Source organism: Odocoileus virginianus, chromosome 3, assembly GCF_023699985.2.
Source record: "Odocoileus virginianus isolate 20LAN1187 ecotype Illinois chromosome 3, Ovbor_1.2, whole genome shotgun sequence".
NCBI classification, from domain to species: Eukaryota; Metazoa; Chordata; class Mammalia; order Artiodactyla; family Cervidae; genus Odocoileus; species Odocoileus virginianus.
The window spans coordinates 67,481,495-67,504,927 of NC_069676.1; the positions used below are offsets into that span (position 1 = coordinate 67,481,495).

Here is a 23,433-nt window from a genome sequence, read left to right on the forward strand (position 1 = left end):
GGTGGGTGAATACATGAAAATTCACTAGGCTGTCCATTTAAGATTTGTAGACTTCATGTGCATGCTAAGTGGCTTCAGTCATGTCCAACTCTTTGTAACCCCATGGACTGTAGCCCACCAGGCTCCTCTGTCCATGGGATTCTCCAGGCAAGAATACTGGAGTGGGTTGCCATGCTGTCCTCCAGGGGATCTTCCCGACCCAGGGATCGAATCCAGGTACCCTGCTTTGCAGGCAGATTCTTTACTGCCTGAGCCACCAGGGAACCCCAGATTTTATGTAAATAAACCCTAAAAGAAAATATCTAAAAAAAACAATTTCACCTACTTCCCTGTTTCCTGTTCTTCTATGACTCTCCACCATGGCACATGTCTTTCCATCCTGGTACAATAATTACACTATTTGTTGTTTGTAAATTGTTTCTCCCATTAGAATGTAAGGAGAACCTTTCTCTGTCTTGTGCACTGAGGTACCTTCTGGAGTGTAGCACAGTGCCTGTCACATCGTGCCTATTAAGAAAATTAGCAAATGGATAGATGGAAGGATGAATAAAAAAGCTTGGATTTAATGATGGAGGAAAAAGGGGTGGAGGAGGTCAGCCTGAGGTTAGATGCTCCCGACTTCCAGCCCCCAACAGTTTAGGGGTCTTGTGCTGGAAGCCCAAGTCCAGGAGCTGCTGAGAGACCCAGCACTGGCCCGTCTACACCTCACTGGGGCTGTCCTGGTCAGCGTAGATGAGGAAGCCCGTGAAGAGGCTGTCGGTCCAGTATGGGTCGTAGAAGAGCCCGTTCTGCTCAGAGTAGAAGATCTGCAGCCAGACCTCGTCCCCCTGCCTGAGTGCCAGGATGGTGGAGCCTGAGGCCACGTCGTGGTTGCCCGTGTTGGCGTCGAAGGTCCGGATGCGATACTGGCCGTTGTGCACCAGGCCGATGGCCAGGTGCTTGTTGGCCAGCGTGATGTCGTAGGTGAAGTAGTAGATGCCCGGCACGCTGCAGACGAACTTGCCACTGGAAGCATTGTAGTGTCCGCCCTCGTTCATTAGTATCTTGTCGAATTTGATGGGCAGCCGCTCCCGCGGATAGCTCTTGGTCACTGCCACGGAGAAGGCCGACTTGGCGTGGCTGCTGCCGCAGCTGCAGGGCCCTGGGAGGCCCGGCTCCCCCTTCTTGCCCTTCGGCCCCTTCTTGCCAGGCGTGCCGTGCTTGCCCGGGGCACCGCTGACCCCTTTGGGGCCACGCGGGCCGGCCCGCCCGATGGCCCCGGCCTTGCCCTTCGGGCCTGGCTTCCCCCGATTACCTGTCCGGCCAGGTGAACCTGGAAGACAGAACAGCTGGTGTTATGGAGGGGACCTCAGAGAACTAGGCAGAGGGTGGGCTTTGGCTTTCCATCCTTGGAACATAAGGCTTTGGGGAAAGGAAAGAACACAGTCTGTGCACTCACACAGAAATGGATGCAAATCATGATGGTATCACCAGGGGCATTTCTCCCATCTTATCTGGAAAGTGGGAATGGTAATATTCACCTTCCAGCATCATGTGGATTGGGGCAAAGATAACTTGTCACAATTCATGCCCTTCCCTTGTCCTGCCTTTGAAGGAAGAGTCTGGTTTGTCTGCCAGGTCAGCCCTTCCCCAGGCTGTGCTAATAATGGGTTGAGACAATAATTGTAAGAAGCCTCTTGACTTCAAAGCATTGACCTTAGTGAAATCCTTGACCAGTGCCCGAGATCCCTGCCCAGGTGGGAAAGAGTTTTTACAGCAGCATTGCTTACAATAACAAAAACTAGGAACAATTAAATGCCTATCCAAAGGGAGAGGATGAGAAAAATTATGGTCCATCCCTTATATGCAATTCTCTGCAGGAGTTTAAAAAAAAAATGACACAGATTTATACGTACCATATGAAAACTTCTCTAAAATATACTGTTAAGTGGAAAAAGAAGGTGGCAGAAATTCTATTTTGTTCAAAGGAAACCACAGTGCCCATTACTTTGCACATTTGAGTGCCTGGCACCTAGTAAGCATTTGCTAGATATATACATTTGGTGTATCCTACAGAACATTTCCATGGTAATGTGTGCCTGAAGAACACCTTTGGGTTTTTAATTCCCTTGTTCTAATAATGTGCATTTCTCTCAACACAGTATTTTTGGCTGATGATTATATAAAAACATATGTATTTATGTTCCCCAAACTCAATACAACATTTTACATTTTAAACAAAATGTATGGGTAACTGGAGTCATATCCAAACACAATGGTTAATTGAAACAGTTGGCAGGCTGGCAGAGCTCGGGGGGGTGGGCAGATGTTTTGGAAAGCATATTTATGCTTAGTCATGTCCAACTCTTTGTAACCCTTTGGACTATAGCCTGCCAGTTTCCTCTGTCCGTGGGGATTCTCCCGGCAAGAATACTAGAGTGGGTTCCCAGACCCTCCTCCAGGGGATCTTCTGGATCCAGGGGTTGAATCTGGGTCTCCTGTGTCTCCTGCATTGCCAGTATATTACCCGCTGAGCCGCCAGGGAAACATGCTGGATGTCAATTAAGGAGCCTGCCGCTGGAGGTTGCCAGGTGTAAGCAGTGTCTTAGCATCACTGCACACAAAGCAAGTGTCCGTTAACCACCCTATGAACTGGGTGATCAGCAAGTAATGCTGCAGATATTTTATATTCTAACAAGGTGCTTTGCTTCTCATATGTATATATACAGGCCTTTTTTGTGTGTGTGATTTAGAGTTTTGGGTTAATGTGTAATGCATTTAAATTTTTCCTATTTTAAATAATTGGGAAATAAATTCCCAAACAGCATTTTCTCACTGAACATCTAGTTTTCAGGAACAGATTGCTTATGCCAAGTACTTGGCAATGTTTGGTATTAGTATATATATATGTAAATACACAGAAAGAGACCAGAACAGGTATGCATTTAACCAGTTAATAGTGATAACCTTTGGAGGATGACTGGAGGATGCTGAGGTGGAGTGAACAGTTTCCAGTTTGTCTGTTGTCTGCCTGGCACCCCTTCCTTTGGAAAACTTCTGTTCACTACTGAATGTGGTCCTAGTGAGGCTGTCAATCACAGTGATCAACTGCCCTCACCACACACACAACACACACTCACACCCAGGGGTGGGCACTTGACCCAGTCCTGGCGAATGGTGGTACCTCACCTCTATGGTCAAAGTGATTGGTTCAGAATGAATATGTGATCAAGAAGAATCAGTCCTCCTGAGAATTGCTCTGTGGACCAAGTGGGCATTTCATAAATTCCAACCTTTGTGAGAACCAAGCCAGTATACAGAGAAGCAAAGCCTTGACAATATTTGAGCTCCTGGATGCAGTTATTCCTGAAGCTTGACTCTCAGACTTTCTAGTTGTATGAACCAATACATTCCATTTGGGGCAATAAATTGGGTTTCTTTTTAAATTTTTATTTATTTATTTAAATTGGGTTTCTGTCTCTTGCAACCTAGAGAGTTCTGAGTACTATTTCAGGAGACTTGCTTAAGGTCACTGAGCAAATCAACAGTGCAGCTGGGGCAGGAACAGAAAATTTGAGGCTCACTGTTCCTTTCCAGAGAATACACCATTTTTTTTTTTTAATTAAAAAAGTTTTTTTTGGCTGCGCTGTGCAATGTATGGGATCTTAGTTCCCAACCAGGATTGAACTCGTGCCCCCTGAAGTGGAATGTCCTAAATACTGGGCTGTTGGATAATTCCTAGTCTGTTTTTCTTATAAGGAAATAAGATTCATACATATTAGTTTTCATAACTTTGCAAACCCCTTTTGAGTCAGATGTTATCAACAGGCAGAGAAGGCACTGGCAACCCACTCCAGTGTTCTTGCCTGGAGAATCCCATGGACGGAGGAGCCTGGTGGGCTGCCGTCTATGGGGTCGCACAGAATCGGACACGACTGATGCAACATAGCAGCAGCAGCAGCAGTTGTCAACACGTGGGAACAGGAGGGACAGGCCCTGGGCTTCTTACCTTCCTCTCCGCTCTCCCCTCGGTCCCCATCCTGGCCATCCTGGCCATCTTTGCCTGGAAAGCCCATTCTTCCCACCATTCCTGAGGGCCCTGGGGCTCCTGGAGGGCCGGGTGGACCCTGGGGGCCAGGCATGCTGCAGATGAGTTGAGGGGAGCCCTTCTGGAAGTCTCTGCGGGCGAAGGCAGCCAGCAGTGGGTCGGCCGCACAAGGAAGGGCACAGGCCAGCAGCACCCAGGGGATCATGGTGGCCACCTGCGGGAGGGCAGAGAGCTGTGAGTAGGTGTGAGTCTGGCCACGGAGCTGGCTGGAGGTCAGTCGTCCAGAGGAGGAGAGGGCACCTGCTCCTCCCTCTCTCTCACATCACAAGCAAGTAGCCGGACAGTGTTCTCACACCCGGACATCTCTGGATGAGTCGTGTCATGGGCTCAGAATACACTTTAGAGGAGTCCTGGACGGGGGAGGCACTCATCCTCACATCCTCGTGCTCTGGAGTGGCAGGACTGAGCCCAGTGACTGCTGATGGGGACGAACTAGGGATGCAGAGAATTGATCCATGATTTCATTCAAATATGTGGCCTGAGTGGAAAGTTACAAGGGCAGAGATACTTCAGACTGCTGGTGGTGATTTGTAACTATGCTAGAGGATTCGGGGCAGTGCATTAGTGGGTCAGAAGTGAGGCATCAGTTCTGAGTGTCGGTGCCGCAAGCCTGAGCAGCACTGGCAGATGATGGGCACAGCTTTTCTGCCAAGGGCTCCCTGTGTACCAGGCCGGGGCCAGGAGCTTTCCACACGTAACTTAATCTCATAGCATCCTAACCGAATAGATATGAGGAGGAAAGGGAGCTCAGAGACGTTCACAAGGTGACTAAGGCAGGCAATTAGCGTGGCAGGGCTGGGATTTGAATGAGGCCATGAAGAGCCAGAGCACATGTGCTTTGCTCCAGGCTATACTGGGTTTTTTTTTTTTTTTCACTTAAAGAATAATAAAAATAATATACTCACATTGTTATAAAGTCAAATAATAACATAAAGCTTATAATGAAAAACCATGTGTAATCTTCAGCCCCACCCATCTTCAACATCAACCCTCTCCCCTCCCCCAAACTCTTTTGGCTAGTTCTTCAGAAATTTATTGACATTAAAAGATAATATGCTTGCGTAGCTTCTTTTTACCTGTTTTAAAGTTGTTTGTTGTTTTCTTTTCTTTTGTACTGTGCCGTACAACATGCAGGATTCTAGTTCCCTCAACAGGGGTTGAACCTGTGCCCCTTGCAGTGAAAGCTCAGAGTCCCAATCACTGAACCACCAGGCAGGTCCCATCAATTTCAGACATTGCCTTTTGAATTCCTATTATGACAGATGAGGATTCAGCCCTCTTGCACCACTCAAGGACCCTGTTTTCTCCCTCATGCTTTTTAAACATAATTTTTGACTAAACCAAAATTCACTCTTTGAAGTATTATAACTATTATTTACTGCCAAGCTAAGCACCATACTATAATTATACTTCCTTCGTTATATACACGTTTCTTACTGGAGATATTAATAATTTTATTTGCTTAGTTTTCTACATCATTAATTTTTACATTATCAAATATATCAGATATTTTCTCTCTCCCATCTATTTTCCTGAAGACATAAGTCCCAGAGCCTTCCCTCCTCCTGTTCCAACTGTGTACACACTTTACAGCCCAGGATTTTCCTTTATAACCATCATGGTGATTCTCTTTGCTTCTCTCCTGTGTTTTATCTCCTGCTTTACAAACCCATGCCTTCCTTTTATTTTTTTCACTCTCTCATTTTGGTGATACATAGCTTCCTGGATAAGAAGTGTGGGATGTAATTTTGGGGGACACTTTGCAAGTCTCAGTAAGTCTTAATTTCACACCATGTTCTTAAGGCTGGGGCAGTGGCGACATGATCACACTAGAGACCAGAGTGTTACATGACCAGAGATAATCTACCCCAGCCCCTCTCTGGGAAGATGCCAAAGCCAAGGTCCAGAGCAGAAATAAGCCACTTGTTCAAGATCTCTCAACAAACTGACTCAGTCACTTTGCAACCAATAGCCTCTCTCCTAGGAATGAAACCAGGAGGGGGAATATTCTAAGCAAGACTTTCTGCTTCTAGGATTGGCTCTGAAGTAGTAACTGGCTTTGTGAATTTAGGTAAGCCCTTTTTCATCTCTGGGCCTCAGTTTCTACCCCCTGAAACATAAGAGATTGGGGGACCTCCCTGGTGGTTCAGTGGTTAAGAGTCCGCCTGCCAATGCAGGGAACATGGGTTCAATCCTTGGTCTAGGAAGATTGCCATAGGGTAACTAAGCCCATGGGCCACAGCTACTGAGAATGGGCTCTAGAGCTTTCGAGCTGCAACTAGTAAGCCCACGTGCCACAACTACTGAAGCCGGCACGCCCTAGATCCCATGTTCTGAAGCATGATAAGACAGAAAATGCGAAGCCTGTGTACCAAGGAAGTGACCTTCCCAGATACCCTGGGGGACCAGCCCTTCCTCCAAGTCTGGCTGCTTCCTGTGTGACCTGGCAAACAGGCAAACACCGTCTATCTTTAGGCCTTCATGCTTTAGGCACTGAGGAAGACCCAGAACTCAGTGCATCTCTCGGCAATAAAATTGTCCTTGGCCCCAGGGTCTTTTCTCATAACGGACACACTTCAAAAGGCACAACTAGAGAAAGTCCGCACTCAGCAGTGAAGACTCAGCACAGCCAAAAATAAAAATAAAACTTAAAAAAAATCTGCCAAAAATAAGGGGTTGGTTTCCACACTCGAGTGTGCATCAGACTCAATTGGAGGGCTTGTCTAAACCCAGATTTCTGGGCCCAACCCCCAGAGTTTGCAGTTCAGTAGGTCTGCATTGGAGCTGGAGGATTTGAGGTATTTTGAGGAATGCTGAAGCTGGTGGCCCAGGGACCCATTTGTCTGCAACTTGGGTTTCCCAGGTGGCACTAGTGATAAATAACTCACCTGCCAAGGCAGGAGACACCAGAGATGCAGGTTTGATCCCTGGTCAGGACAATTCCCTGGAGGAAGGCATGGCAACCCACTCCAGTATTCCTTCCTGGAGAATCCCTTGGACAGAGGAGTCTGACAGGCTACAGTCCATGGGGGGGTCACAAGAGTTGGACACGACTGCACTTAGCACACACACAGACTAGATGATTTCTAAGGCCCCTTCACCTCTGATGCTGACTGAGACTCTCAGACTCCATTGTGCCCTCTCTTATTAGATGCAAAGCCTTGCTGGCTTCTCTGTTCCCACATAACCTTCGTTCGACCACTTCATCAGAGCCTTCAAGCATGACAGGGCTTCCTGCAGCCGCAGGGCTGGCAGTAAAGCTGAAACACTGCTCAGGTCTCACCCTCCAGGCTCACACTTCCCTCCTGGGCCCTCAGTCTCTCCTCACATCCTGCTTTGCCTGGGGCCTGGGAGCCTGTCCAGACCTCTGCGCTGGCTTTGGAAACAGGTTGACTCTGCCCCCTCCTCCTTGTTCCTCCAAGTCATTAACCCTGGGAACACCTGAGGAGGAGAGACCAGGCCTCCCCTGCCAGGAAGGGGAGTGAGACTTGGGGAGCTGGTCTAGTTCTAACTCCGTGGCTCACCAACCTGGTGACTTTGCACCAGTCACTTTCCTTCTCTGGACCTCAGAGAAGAAATGTCACAGAAGTGTCCCTGGCCAGGAAGAGATGATTTAGTACCAGACACTGCCTTAAATAACATGTAATAACAAAGTTACTATCTTTTCAATTTCTGTAGTCCTAATTAAGGAAAGAAAAAAGGTTCAGTTTGCTGACAGTATATCTTTCATGTCTCCATACCCCTTCCTAATGTCCCTTCTCAATAAAGAACACTGTCGTCTATGGCAGTGCACACCCATTCTTATGAAATTTTGTGCGATTTGGAAACCTTGGAGACCTCCAGACAGGACTACGGTGCCAGACACCCTGGGACAGAGCCTCTGCTGGGGTGCAAGGAAGGTCTGTGGCCCGATGTGAGGAAAGGGACTCAACAAGGGCACAAGTTAGCCCTGGGGATCTAGTCCTTTGGAGAGGATGAAAAGAAAGACCTAGTGGGTGATAGAAAGAGTGTGTTAAAAATCCATATTTTCATCTGGGCACCAGGACATATGAGAGGACATACTGCATGCTCAATCGAGGGGTCAGGCCAAAGTGAAGACCTGACAGAGGAGGACCTTTTTTTCTTGTTTTGTTTTTAAAGTTCTTTTTCTTTCTTTTTATTTATTTACTTATTTTTGGCTGCACTGGGTCTTCACTGCTATGCACAGGCTTACTGCAGTTGCAGCGAGCTGGAACTACTCTCTAGTTGCAGTTCCCAGGCTTCTCACTGTGCTGGCTTCTCTTGTTGCGGAGCAGGCTCAGGAGTTGTGGCTCTAGAGTTCCTGCCCAGTCGCTGCAGTCCAGGAGCTTAGCTGCCCCAGGGCATGAGGGATATCCTGAACCAGGGATCAAACCCATGAACCCTGATTGACAAGCAGATTCTTAACCACTGAACCGCCAGGGAAACCCAAAGGAATGGTTTTGAGAGCTCATTTCATGACTCTGGGCACTCTTGGATTTTAAAAGGCAAACTTTGGGAATTCCCTGGTGGCTAAGATACTGTTCTCCCAATGCAGGGGGCCCAGGTTAGATCTCTGGTCAGGGAACTAGATCTCACATGCTGCAGCTAAGAGTTCACATACTGTAACTAAAGATCCCGCATGCCACCACAAAGACCTGGCTCAACCAAATAAATAAATATATTTAAAAAAAAAATGCCACCCATGAGGCTGGGAGGGGGAGACCTGTGGACATGCATCTGAGGATTGCATGCCAAGTTGGCGGCTAGGAGAGCAGCTGCTTGCCACATGGAAGGAGGAAGAAAGCTCTCTGGGGCACAGGAGGGAGCAGACTGCCTTCTCACCCTCCCTGGTACATGGAAGATACGAGACGTTCTGCAGTAGGAGCCAGCCTGGGCCAGAGGGACCAGGACAGGAAGTGAGGGGCCCAGCAGGGATAATCATGCAGGGTTATCTGAAAATGAGAAGCCTGGATTTGCCTGCAAGATGAAAGTGTGACAGACTGCTTCACCGTTGTTACAGTCAGAGGGCTTAACTTGGGAACACCCAAGGACCCCCACAGAAGGTACCCCCAAGAAAGAGACATCATCGTTTCTGCCGGGTCCAGGGGAGCTTAGCCCTATCTCAGCCATGAAACAGGAACCTCACCCACCCCTGCCATCTGTCCCATTAGTGCTTCTTCTGCTCCTTCCTTCAACCTGGAAAGAGGTGAGCTAAGGTGTACCAGCCAGCATCATGGCTGCACTGCGCGACAGGAGGAAGCCTCACCTTTGAATGATGATTGAAGAGCAGATTACCTGGAAGTAGACTGTCAGGCGGAAGGGGGAGCACCTTTGGAGAGGAAAAGTTAAAATTTTACCTCCTTTGCCTTCTGCCTCTGTAACTCAGCTTGCTCCTTGCAAAGTCTAGATCATGTAAGTCTCAGAAAGTGGGGACTCACAATATTAGGAACTGGAGCTTATCTCACTCACCCTTGTCCTGCTCTTTGCAATTGTCCTAGCCCCTGCAAACCCGAAAACCTGCTTAATCACACCTGTCCATGTATAAAAACTCTGTAACTTTGTTCAGGGCTCAGAGCTTGGAGTGTTAACTCCTCTGGGCCCGCTGGCATAATAGACCTGAGTTCTCCAACTCTCCAAGTGTGGTGCTTGGTTTCTCGAGTACTGGTTTCTGCAACACCTTCACTGGCTAAATTATAAAGGGGCATGTGTGCTGAGTTGCTTCAGTTGTGTCTGACTCTTCGATCCTATGGACTGGAGCCCTTCAGGCTCCTCTCTCCATGGGATTCTCCGGGCAAGAATACTCGAGTGGGATGCCATGCCCTCCTCCAAGGGATATTCCGACCCTGAGATCAAACTCTTATGGCTCCTGGATTGCCAGGCGGGTTCTTTACCACTAGTGCCACCTGGGAAGCCCTATAAAGGAGCGTTATAGTACTCAAGAATACTGGAGTGGGTTGCCATTTCCTTCTCCGGGGGATCTCCCTGACCCAGGGATTAAACCTGGGTGTCCTGCAATGCGGCAGATTCCCTACCATCTGAGCTATAGGGAAATCCCTATTAAAGGAGCAGAGGGAGGCAAAAATTAAGTTGCAGTTTAATTAAGCTGCTGTCTTCTGGTGCCTCCTGTGCTCAACATGGGCCGTGTAGTCAGTGGTAGAGATGGGAGGTAGACTTAGGAAACATGGTGGAAACTTACATGTTTGATATACTTTTGGAAAACTCTGTCCTAGAGTCCCCAGGCTCTAGGAATCTCCATCACCTTCCCTTGTCTGCTTGACAGGAGTCTTGCAAAACTAGTCTTAGTGTTACTTGTGAGCTGGGACACATCTGGGACCCCAGAAGAGAAACCCACTTCTCAAAGCAGATTTGAAATTGGAAAGTTGCAACCTGCAGGTATTTTGGACAAGGGAAGGAGGGAAGGAGGAAGGAAGGAAGGAAGCAAGTGGGAGCAAGTCTTCCAGGCAGATGAGAGAGTCTGCAAGACAGGCAGGAAAGAGAGAAGGTCAGAGGAGAGAGAGAAAGGTGAAAGGGGAACCCTGTGCTTCAGGTTGGCTCCCCTCTTGCTTCTCATCTCTACTCTGGACACACAAGCCCGGCAAGAGGGAGCAGGGTCCGCTCTCCAGCCTCTGCGGACAGCAGGGGATCTGGCTCAGTGAAGCTGGCCCAGGGCAGGCCCCAAGGGCTGGGTGGAGGCATGGGGCTCTGGACGGGAGGAAGGTATTTCTCTGAGCTGGAGCATTTAGGTTCCTGCAGCTCCAGCCAGCAACTGTTTTGGAAATAGAGGCGGGGAGACTAGGTTCTGACTCCAAACCCAGAGGGAGGGAGAGGAGAGTTTCCTTCCCTCTGCGGCTCCTCCAAAACAACCAGCTCCACACAGCCCTGTTCCCAGCCTACTCTCCTCACCACAGTGGTGAAAAAACTAGAAGTGAGTGCGTGGAGAATGGACAAGTGCCTAGGCATCCAGACAAGTGAACTCTTGCTGAGTTTTAAAAATAAAACTTAGGTGCTCGCTTTGGCAGCAAATATACTAAAATTGGAACTATAGAGAGAAGATTAGCATGGCCCCTGCACAAGGATGACATGCAAATCTGTGAAGCGTGCCCTATTTTTAAAAATAGATAGCCAGTGGGAATTTACTATATGACACAGGGAGCTCAAACCAGTGCTCTGTGACAAGCTAGAGGGGAGGGATGGGGTGGGAGTGGGAGGGAGGTTCAAGAGAGAGGGAACATATGTGTACCTATGGCTGATTCATGGTGATGAATGGCAGAAACCAACACAACATTTTAAAGCTATTATCCTCCAATTAAAAATAAATATATTTTAAAAATTTAGAATTAAACTTGAGGAGAGCCTCAGGGGACCATCCAATCCAACCTGATCGGTTACAGAGACGGAGGCAAACTGACTTAACTGGACACCTAAAAAGTTCCTGGCAAAATAAATAAATAAATAAAAAGTTCCTGGCACTGTGCAAAGCTCTTTACTGGAATTATTTTATTTGAAGTTTACAATAAACCCTACAAGGCAGTAAACTTACTGTCTCATTTTTCATTGGAAGAAACAGAGGCTCTGAGAAGTGAAATGATTTACCCCAAATCACACAATTTGAGTTCTGGGGAGACTATTTGAACCCAAGTCTGACGGGCTCTGGACACGACGTGTAATCTACTACACCTTCTTTCCTTCTCTATTCCCCACCCCCCCTCTGATTTATAGAAGAGGAAACTGAACTCAGAGAGGCTAATTTGCTCGTGTTTATACAACTAGTTCGTGGCAGAAGTTATATTTGAATTTGGGTTTGGCTGACCCTAATGCGCAAATGCTTTCCATTATGTCAGCATTTCTTAGATTTTTCTTCCTAAATATCCCAAATCATAGCAGAGACCTTAAAGCATAGGCCAAAGCCACGCACAGCAATAGAGAAGTTTCTTTGATATCTTTTTATTATATCATTTTATACACACAGACACACATGCCAAACATACACACATATATAAAATACATGATTTGGAAAATGTAAAAGTGATGCTTTTTCTCCCTTGGGATATTTGAGATTGACATTTGAGGGAAACTTCTGTCCTCTGAGAGGCCCAAACATGGCTTAGCCAAGGTGATTAGGAGCAGTCTTCTGAGCCCTGACATCCCACCATTGGGATAAGGGCGATGGGGTGTTCCCAGGGGCTGAAACAAAATATGAGGGTGCAGAAAGCACCTCCTCCCAAGCACCATCAGCTCATTCCCTGCTTAGACCTGGCAAGCACCTCCGCCCAGGTCTCTTGCTCCCCTGATGGCCATTGGCCTGCTCAAGCCAGAGGGATTATTTACAAATGCAACTCAGCCACATCACTTTCCGAACAGTCTTACTCCAGTGGCTGCCTGCTGCAAAGAGCAAATATTGGAACCCCTGATGTGGACCTAAAGGAAATGGCCCCTTACCTCCATCCTAACCCAGGCTAGTCCCCTCTCTTCCTGCACTCCCCTCCCCTTCAGGCCAAGCTCTAACCCACCCCTTGGTCTTCAAGCTCCATTCCACCACCTTCTTTTTTACCTCACAGGGCACAGGGCTCCACCCCTCCTCTGGGGAGAGGGCTTGCAGAATATTTTACACATGGCAGGTACTCCATACATATCTGTTCAACTGATAAGAAAAAAAAGTACTGGTCCTTCCTTATATTTTGTTTACTTATTTATTTGGTCACATTGGCTCTTAGTTGCAGCATGCCGGATCTATTTCCCTGATCAGGGATTGAATCCAGGGCCCCTGCAATTTGGAGTGTGGAGCCTTAGCCACTGAACCACCAGGGAAGTCTCGTTCCTCAGCTTTAAAAAAAAAAATCTCTTAGTTCCTAAATTGTCCTTGCTGGTGTGAGTTGAACAGGGAAGGCTGCATGGTAGTTTTCCTGCCGAAGGGAAAACAATATTAGTTGGTTCAACCCCTAAAATGGAATCATGAGGTGCTGAACTTGGATGAAGTTCTTCAGTCTGGTTTTAATTTGCTCAGTCCCTGAGTTCCTAATCTCTCAGTTAAGTAGCTAATGAATCATAAAGCTATATGTTCTAAGAAAACAGGAGGAGCTAAAGGGCCTCGGCCTGAGGTCCACTGTCAGGACCTCCTCCCTGCTCTTGCTCATGGTCCTCAGGGCTTCATTCCCAGGGGCCCTCTATTCACAAAGTGACTGTGAGAAGGACCAGCAGCGGGGACATGGGTCTCTCACTGCCTCCACCTGAATGTGGCTGCCAGTGCAAACTCCAGAGACACTTGTCCGGGCCTTGAGGCTGCTGAGCCGGAGTTTTGCACAATCTTCCTTGGAGACTGGAAGATATAAATTGTGCTCAAATAAATTTGACCTGTTAGCTAGGTTGTGACACGCTGACAGGTAGAGGTGGTGTTTCTCTCAGTGCCAGGAGCTGTAGGAAACACAGTCACTTAGTTTCCTCAACTATCCAACGGGAATAACAGTATACTTGACTCATGGAGTTTGCGCAGGAATAACAGCTAACGTATTCAAAGCTTCTAGTCCCAAGTGTGACCAAGTAAAAGTTCAGCAGCTGAAGAGAACTCTGAACTCTGCCTAACTGCCTTCCCTTGGAAGCCTTCAGAGAGCTGCCTGCCTCATGCTTCAGGTCTCAGGGCTAGTGCCTCCTCAGAGAGGCCCACTCCTGCCTGTTTGCTCAGCCCACCCTGGTCTTCCTTCCAAAGCACTTGGCCCAAGTTGTGATTATATCTTTTTTGTTTCTTGGCTCATTAACTTTCTGCTGTCTTCCCCCTAGAGTGGAAGGTCCAGGAATACAGAGGCCCTGCCTATCTTGCTCTCTGTTATGTCACCAGTGCCCAGAGCTCAGCTCAGCTGTTCAACAGCCTTGAATGAAATGGTCACTAGTATGTAATAAAAGAGCAACAGGAGCAAAAGGATGACAAAGCCACACTTGGCTACTGAGGGAAACCCAAGGAAACCACTGGTCTTGGATTCAGAAGAGGTGGGTCCTGGTCCTAGTTTTGTAACTCATTGGCCATGTGGCTTTGGAAAAGTCATTTCCTCTTAGCTGGGCCTCCACTTCCTCACCTGTAAGATGGAGATCATAACCCTCACCCTGGCTGCCTTACAGGGTTCTTTTGAGAATCTAATAAGATAACCAAAGTTGAAAGCAAAACATTATACAAAAGTCAGAGCCTTGCTTAAAACAATAACTGCCACCAACTGCAGCGGAACCAACAGCCAGCCCTTTCCTGACCTCCCAGCAGAAGCCCCTGGAATGCTTCAGGGGAAGGACACCTGACTCTGAAAATCCCTGTTTGCAGTTTAAAGAAAAGGGCTGGTGGTGGGAATGGGGTGGGGCTTGCTCGTTGAATATTGACTTTGATGGGAGTGAAATTCCATGATGAAAAACATTCCATGCCCTCCCTGAATTCCAGGAAGCAAATTGGAAACAGCTTCTCTGAGAAGCTGAGAGAGGCCCGATGGAAGAGAGGGGCTGGCTGCCGATGCTCCCACAGGCCTCACGGAACCAGTCCCCCCTTTCCTCGTATCAGGAGACGGATGCCCATGTGGAAACACTGCAGCACCGAGTCTAAACACAAAGGATTAAAAGTCATGGGGCCCACTTGCCAGGAGACCTCCGAAAATATCTGATTTGCTGCTTTCTCCTTCTCCCACCCCCTGCCCCTGTTTTTGGCTCAGTCTAGAGAATAAAAAGGGTCCAGCGCCAAAGCTCCTAACCAGGCTTAGGAGCCAGCTCTCGCGAGATTTGCCTCAGCTGGGAACTCGGACGGCACACCGGAAGTCAGCTTGACGGGCACTGCAGTATGCCACCAAGTTTCTGACAGATAGGGCCGATTTCTTACACACCAAAACGCGTGACATGTGGTGGGCGTGCAGCCCGCTCTCTGGGCCCGAGGCTGCTTCACATGGGACCTCAGCTGGGGTCGGAGTCAGGCTCTGAGGCGGCTGAAGCCAAAGCCGCCTTGTTTCAGTGCTGCTGCTGCTAAGTCGCTTCAGTCGTGTCCGACTCGGTGCGACCCCATAGACGCAGCCCACAAGGCTCCCCCGTCCCTGGGGTTCTCCGGGCAAGAACACTGGAATGGGTTGCCATTGCCTTCTCCTGTTTCAGTGCTACCCACAGCTTTCTCTGCCCTGGAGACCAAAGACCCTCGTGAGAGAAGCAGGCAGCTGATGTATAGGGTGTGAGGACCCGCGAGGAGGCCCGAACGTGTTCAGAGCCCTGTGTTCAGCCTTTACTGAGTCCTGCCCTCTAAGTGGCCTTCCAAAGTGCTGCCCAATAGGAGGAGGATATGAGTCACGTGTCTTTTTAATTGGTTTCACCGCCACGTGAGAAAGGTTAAAAGAAGCAGATGAAATTAATTTTCTTGCCATTTAGCCCAATACATCTCAAATTTCATTTCATTTCAACATGTAGTCAGTGTAAGTTGTTGAGACATTTTACATTCTTTAATTAGCACTAAGTCTTTGAAGCCCAGTGTGTATTTCACACTTGCAGTACTGGCCACTAGCTATGGGTCCTTCTACAGGTTACTTATGCTCCCTCCCTCATCCTTATACCCCCTCCAAAATGGGGATGATAATAATGGTACCTAACTCAGAAGGCTTTTGTAAGGATTTAATTTTCCTAGAGTAAGGCCTGGTATAGGGGAAGAGATATAAAAGCATTGCCTATTCTGTCCTTCTGAAAAGCAAACAAGATGATGGATTTTTTTTTTTTTTTTGATGATGGAGTTGAAAGGAAACATGATACAAAAATTCAGACCTTGTTTAAAATTGTCACCGCCAGAAACTGAATCAATGAAAAATTACCCTCACCTCCTCCATAAGTCCTGTGGCATTTCACCTGCAGCCTCTGTATTCTCCTAATAAATTCTCCATTTTCAAGTAAGATAGTTTGTTTTTCTGTCTCTTGCTACCTAAGGAGAGTCCTATGGAGGCTTGGCCTTCACTCCTGCCATTCCATCAAGAGGGAAGAATGGGGGTGTCGGGCTTGGCCCCCTACCCCTGATCCATTTGGCATGTTCAGGCTCCATGGAACAAAGATAGGGGAGTCAGTCAGAGTGTTGATCTCATTAACTGACAGGAGGGCCAAATGGGCTATCATGTATGCAAATACTTGGTACTGTGACTTAGAAAGGATGCCTAATGGTGTGGTTTATTCTTATTGCGTTGGAGCCTAGACATTGGGGATCTGAAGATGAAAAGATGTGGGTGCTGCTCTTATAGGGCACATGATCTGGTTATATTGAGGGTCCCACTGGCATACCTATGCGACCAGGAGAGAAACAAGCCTTGCTCTTCCTTTCTCTTTGATCAAGCATCCAGGACCATTCAGAGGCAGAGGAAGGAAATCTGGGAACTAGATGATCCCTTGGAATGGTATGGAAGGGGCTTTGCTTGAGGATTCAGGAACTAAGGGAGAGGAACAAAGTCTGTACTCTGAGGGGTTGGGGAGAAAAAACTGGTTTCCTTGACTTCCTTGGGCTTGCTGGTTTCCAGGAATTCACTTCCAGTCAGGCCATGATGGGCATTCAGGGTAAGTTTAAAGGTGTGATACGATGCTAGCCTTTGAGAGCACACGGCTGGACTGGTGGTTAAGAAGTGGTTAACAGTCATTTTCTAGCTGTTTGACCTCTGTAATGTTATTTAAGCTCTCAATTTTCTTGTCTGTGAAATAGGAAAAGCCATGTGTATGGTCTTATTTGAAGTATTAAATTGGAAAAAGCATGGTATAAAAGTATTTATTGTTTCACTTTATATGTGAAATTTGTCAAGAACCTTGCAAGGATATTCTAATAGGTAAGCAGAAATTCTAATGGGCAAGCAGAAATACCTGTCATCCTTCAGCAGGTAAGTATTGAGTTACATCAATTTGAATTAATTTGAGGACTTTAGGAATGTCTCCATGAATAATTTGATTGCTCATACCTCATTATAGAGTAATTGTGAATACTAAATAGGATCATTCAGTAAATAGCTCACAGTAAGCCCTCAGTAATATTAATAATGGTATTATTCTAATGATAAAATTTGAAGACAATGAAAGATATAATGGGAGAAGGATAAAGGAGCAGACCTAGGTCTGCTGTGTCCTCATCTGTAAAATGGTGAGAACAGTGACCTTGTGAGAAGTTGAACAGTTGTGAGCTTTGGGATAAACAGCATCGAAGGCAGTTGTAACAGTTGAGGTGATTTTATGGCATGGCATGAATGCAAAGGTGCAGGATTTCTATGGGTATACCCTACTTTAAACAAGGATCTAAAATTGGAATTTAATCATTCAATGATCAGTTTTTTGTTGAGATTGCAATGTGCAAGGACTTCTGGCTGAGAGCTGTGGAAGATGGTCCTGCCACTGATGAAGTTATAATCTAGACAAGAGGTGACCAACTGGTTTATCAATGGCCTTAGGCAAACCACAGACTGCACTGTGCTTTCATTTATTTATTTATTTATTTTTAACTTTGAAATTGTTGCCAATGTAAAATCTGGGAGATTTTATGTTAAAATCAAGATTTCAAAATAAAATACAGAATATAACTAACCAAGGAGGTAAAAGGCTTGTACTTAGAAACTATAAGACTTTGATGAAAGAAATTAAAGATGACAGAAACAGATAGAAAGATATACAGTACTCATGGATGAAATAATTAATATTGTTAAGATGACGATACTACCCAAGGTAATCTACAGGTTCAGTGCAATCTCTATCAAAATACTAATGGCATTTTCCACAGAATTAGAACGAATGATTCTAATATTTGCATGGAAACACAAAAGACCCAAAATAGCCAAAACAATCTTGAAAAAGGAGAACAAAGCTGAAGGTATCATGCTCCCTGATTGCACACAATGCTACAAAGCTACAGTGTGGCTCTGACACAAAAATAGACACTTAGATTAATGGAACAGAATAAAGAGCCCAGAAATAAACCCATACTTGTATGGTCAATTAATCTATGACCAAGGAGGCAAGAACATATAATGAGACAAAGACAGCCTCTTCAAACTTGATGTTGAGAAACTGAACCATTTTCATATACTATATACAAAAATAAACTCAAAATCGATAAAAGACTTAAATGTGGGACTTGCAATCATGACTCCTAGAAGAAAACATAGGTAGTATGCTTTTTGACATCACTCTGAGCAATAATTTTTTTAGTATGTCTCTTCAGCTACAGGCAACAAAAGTAAACAAATGGTACTACATCAAATTAAAAAGCTTCTGCAGAGCAAAGGAAACTATCAACAAAATGAAAAGACAACCAACTGAACAAGAGAAGATATTTGCAAACAATGTATCTGATAAAGGGTTAATATCCACAATATACAAAGAACTCATACAACTCAGCAGCAAAACAAACAAGCAAACAAAAACAAACCTGATGAAAAATGAACAGAGGACCTGAATGGACATTTTACCAACGATGGCCAATAGACACATGAAAAGATGCTCAATGTCACTAATCTTCAAAGAAATGCAAATCTAAACCACAATATCATCTCACAGTTGCTAGAATGGCAGTTATCAAACAGACAACATGTAAATGTTGGACAGAATGGGGAGAAAAGGGAACCCTTGTACATTGTTGGCAGGAATGTAAATTGGTGTGGCCACTGTGGATAACAGTAAGGAAGTTCCTAATAAAATTAAAAGTGGAACTTCCATATGATCCAGAAATTGTACTTCAAGGTATTTATCTGAAGAGAACAAAAACACCACTTTGAAAAGATATGTGTACCCTTATGTTCATTGTAGTACTATTTACAATAGCCAAAATATGGAAGCAACCTAAGTGTCCATTGATAGATAAATGGATAAAGAGGATATAGAATATTATCAGCCATGAAAAAGAATGAAGTCTTGACATTTGTGACAACATAGATAGACCTAGAATGAACACAGAGGATTTTATGTCACAGGAAATAAGCCAGCCAGAGAAGACAAATACCATATGATTTTCACTTACATGTGGAATCTAAAAAATAAAACAAATGAAAAACATAAAAAAACAAACAGAGTCATAGACACAGAGAACAAACAGATGTTTGCCGGGGGGAAGCAGAGGAGACATGGGTGAAATAGGTGAAGGAGAGTAAGAGATAAAAACTTCCAGTTACACAATAAATAAGTCACAAGAAATATAACATGCGGCCTAGGGAATATAGTCAATAACATTGCAATAAACTTGTATAGTAACAGATGATAACTAGACTTATTGTGATTATTTTGTAGTGTGTAAAAATACGGAATCACTGTGTTATACATTTGAAACTAATATCCTAAGTCAGTTGTATTTCAGTTAAAAAAGATTTCCAGGCAACCCTGCAAACAGTGAGCAGCCAGTACGGAGTGTTCAGGCTGTGGTCTGTTCCCTGAGCACCATCTCTGCATTCAACGTGCCCTGCCCACCATGGCCCTGGGGACCCTGCTCTGAATATGGTGTGGAAATTCACAGAAAAACATGAATGGGTAACAACAGAAAATGGTGTTGGAGCAGTGGCAATCAACAGTTTTGTACAGGAAGTTTTGGGAGATGTTTACTGTAATCTGCCTGAATTGGGGACAAAATTGAACAAACCAGGAATTTGGTGCTTTGGAAATTGTGAAAGCTACTAGGGAACTCTTTTCTCCTCTATCAGGAGAAGTAACTGAAATTAATGAAGCTCTAGCAGCAAATCCAGGACTTGTTAACAAAACTTGTTATGAAGATGGTTGGCTGATCAAGATGACACTCCATAACCCTTCAGAAATAGATGAACTAATGAGTGAAGAAGTATATGAGAAATACACAAAATCTATTGAGGACTGAAAATGGAACCCCTAAATAGACTAGTTTGAAACAAAAAAAGATTTCCAGCTGTTTTTCAGGATCTGGAGGACCTGGCAACATTCTGGCAGGGCACCAATTGACTGCCTCTTGGACAAGGTGTTATGGGATGAACTGTGTTTCTCCAAAATTCATGTGTTGAAATCCTAATCCCTGGGACCCCAGAGTGGGACTGTACTTAGAGACAGGATCTTTAAAGAGGTAATTAATGTCAAAGTCATATTGATGAGTCCTAATCCAATATGGCTAATATCTTTATAATAAAAGGAGATTAGGACACAACACCCAGGCCAAGGGATGACCATGTGACGTCACAGTCAAAAGGTAGGCATCTGCCAGCCAAGGAGAGAGGCCTCAGAAGAAATCAAATCTGTGATCACCTTAATCATAGACTTCTAGTTTCCAGAACTGTGAGAAAATACATTTTTGTTGTTTAAGCCCTCCAGTTGTGTTACTTGGCTAAGACAGCCCTAGCAAACTAATACCCAGGACCTATGTTCTTCAGTGTCCAGTCCTCACCACTCCTAAATGCTATGCATCCTGTTCACTTATGTATCATGCATGGTCCCTGTTGGCATATGAGTTTGCAACCCCTGATCTAGAGGAAGAGGGTATTCTCCATATGTGTTCTCCATATAAGTTGTGTGTTTCTGTTTCAGAGCTCTCATGTTCATTTTCTCCTTTCATTTTCCCCAAACTTCTAAGAGGCTGGTTCTGTCATCCCCATCTGGCAGGAGAGAATACAGAGCTTAGAAAAGTGAACTCATTTTTCCCGGGTCAAAGCTGGGACAGAACCCAAGCCTTAACTAACTGGGCAGCTGTGTGTGTGTGTGTGTGTGTGTGTGTGTGTGTGTGTGTGTGTGTGTGTGTGTGTTGTATAAGCCAGTTATAGCAATCCACAAGACCAAAGGAAGATTATTTTCTTGAAAAAATATTTGGCATAGAATTCCCTTCACAAGTGAAACCTAGATTAGAACTTGATGAACAGAAATCTGACTTATGAAGCAGTTTATCTCATGGAGGCAATGCCAGCGTAGCAGGCCTCTGACCTGGAGGAACGAGTAGGGGAAGCTATCAGTAACACAGGGACTGTGCTGCCCATAATGAGCATTTGGGAGTAGAAAGCATCAGCGCCTGGGACTGTGGCAGAGAAGGTCCAGTCATCTATGTCCAGTCTGCAGGTGAAGATGAGAGGAGGAACGGCAAGATGAGAAAGAATGGAGGGATGTGCAGAGAAAGAAGTAACTTCCTGGGGGAACTAGCTGAATATCTCATGGAGGCTGAGTGGCTTTCAAGATGTCCCAGGCTTGTGAAAGAGAATTCGTTTGTGTAATGACGCACTATACACAGGAACAAAGTATATGCAGATACAGAAAGATGAAAAAGCAAGTTGCAGCAGGGAATGTCAAGTATGACTTCTTTGAGTTAAACAAGACAGATACAGATAGAGATGTGTATCTATATTGTGTATATAAAGACAGATTTTATATATATATATGAAATTTCTGCAAGGACACACATCTTGTTAAAGGGGTTACCTCCCAGAATTGGGAAAGGGTGTGTGGGTTTTTACTTTTCACTTTCCACCTTTATATACTGTGTGAATTTCTTAAGGTAAATGTTGTTAGTTTTGTGTCATTTAAAACAAAAGGTAACCCTAAGGCTTGAGGACTGGAAGATAGGCAAGGTTGTGTCCCTGCTAGGGACTGGGGAAAAGTCAGACATCTGGCAGGAAAGGAAGCATGTGGTTGTACTGGATGTATTAGAATGAAGGGCAGTAGTGAGGGTCTGAGAAGTGTGGAGGGGTTGCAGAGGGGCAATTGAAAGTGGGCATAATGGGTATGATTACCAGACAACAGAATGAATCAGAGGAGAGCTGTGTAGGTGGGAGGGCAGAAATGGAGGAACAGAGAGGATTTTGAACAATGCTCACTGAGTATCAGCTTTGGGTTGACAGATACAGGACAGTGTTGTTGCAGTTGCTGCTGGTTCAGTGGGGTCTCTGGGAGATGGCAGGTCTAAGGAGGGGACCCTTGAAGGATTCCACGCAGGAGAGTTTTGCAGTCAAAGAGCAGAGGATTGCACTGCAGTTGTGCAAAGGCCTGACCTGAGCTGCGAGGCTACAGGGGGGCAGTGCAGCTGTTTAGTTGAGAGGAGCAGTCCCAGAAAGGGGCAGTGGCAGTGGGTATGGAGAAATAAGAACAAAGTAAATAAGACAAGGCTTGGAGAGAGGCAGCAGGGAGGGAGAGTGAAGAGCATCGTGAAGAACTGAGTGCAGATCTCAGCTCGCGCAACTGTATGATATATTTAATTAATGTCAAGAGTCAATGAAATAATGCACTTTATAGGTAATTATGATTGTTAGCTCAGGTGTTGGGCTCAGACTTACCAGGGTTCAAATCCTTTTACCACCAAAGTCTAGCTGCGTGACTTGAGCAAGTCATTATTGTCTCTGAACCCGGTGCCCCTTCTGCAGGTGGGGATAACCTGTTGTCATGGAAATGATGCTGGCAGGGCCTGGCACAAAATAAGCGCTCAACAGCCGGTCGAGCTATTACCATTACTATCAAGAAAACCACTGAGCGCAGATCCTGCCACAGGCTCTGTAAGCGCTCAGTAAATGTCAGTTCACGTTGTAATTCATAAGGCAGAGGACGAGAGCCAGGAATCCGCGGGTTGCCCGGCCTGCGATGAGGGGCCGGTGGCGGTTCCCTCCCTCGCTCACTTCCTCCTATCCCCGCAGTCATTGTGTATTATCCCGCTCCCTGCCCGCACTTAATGTCCCTGCCGGAGGGCAGCGGAGGTGCGGGCCGGGAGGACCGCGTGTGGACACTTACCCTCACCGCCGCCGGCCACGTCCAGGGGCGTCTGCAGCCACGAAGCTCTGGGCCGTCCCGCCTCCCGCTGCTGCAGCCCAGCCGGCGCCCGCCCCAGGCATACTTTTCCCATCCCGTCATGGGCGGGAGAGCTTTCCACCCGGTCACGTGGGCTGGCCCGCAGAGCGGCCGCGCACTCTCGGGCTCTGGTTGGAAAAACCTTTCAGCTCCTGTGACAACTTGATTGTGTCGATGGATCGTACTGTGCGTAGAACTTGTCAGTGCATTTGAAGATGTCTGTGCAGGAGAGTGATCCTTATCCAGGCGTTTGCAAGGATGTGGGTATGTGGCATGTGTCTAATGAGGCCTGTGTGTGAGCATGCATCTCGCTGTGAATCTAGGAGTACTGTGGACGTGACAGCTTGTAACAGAGTACCTTTCCATGTGTACTGAATGTAAGGGTGCTCCAGAGAGATCATGAATTATGTGTATGTGTTTAGTTTTATGTGTGTGTGTGCATAAGAGCATGTGTCCAAATATACATCAGAGCTATGTCTGCACATACACATGTATATATCCAAGCTTGCAGCTTGGTGTGCAACAGAAGTGCTCTTCAGTTGCGGTGTGTACACACTAGTGGTTGGATGTCTATGTTGGGTGCACGTTTAAATGTGTGTATGAGCAGGCAATAA

At 46.0% G+C, this 23,433-nt stretch overlaps 1 protein-coding gene and 1 non-coding gene across 2 annotated transcripts; one reads left to right on the forward strand and one right to left on the reverse strand.

Annotated features, from left to right (window-relative positions):
• Nucleotides 1–531: 531 nt before the first annotated feature.
• C1QTNF2 (C1q and TNF related 2) lies at nt 532–22,902 on the reverse strand. Its single transcript, XM_020903331.2, has 3 exons — nt 22,763–22,902; nt 3,989–4,241; nt 532–1,312 (listed from the first exon to the last, which is right to left on the reverse strand). The coding sequence occupies exons 1-3, from the start codon at nt 22,880–22,882 to the stop codon at nt 699–701; spliced, it is 987 nt and encodes a 328-aa protein (XP_020758990.2). The 5' UTR covers nt 22,883–22,902; the 3' UTR covers nt 532–698.
• LOC139034501 (U6 spliceosomal RNA) lies at nt 11,095–11,197 on the forward strand. Its single transcript, XR_011487047.1, has one exon. It is a non-coding gene; the product is annotated as a U6 spliceosomal RNA (small nuclear RNA).
• Nucleotides 22,903–23,433: the final 531 nt, after the last annotated feature.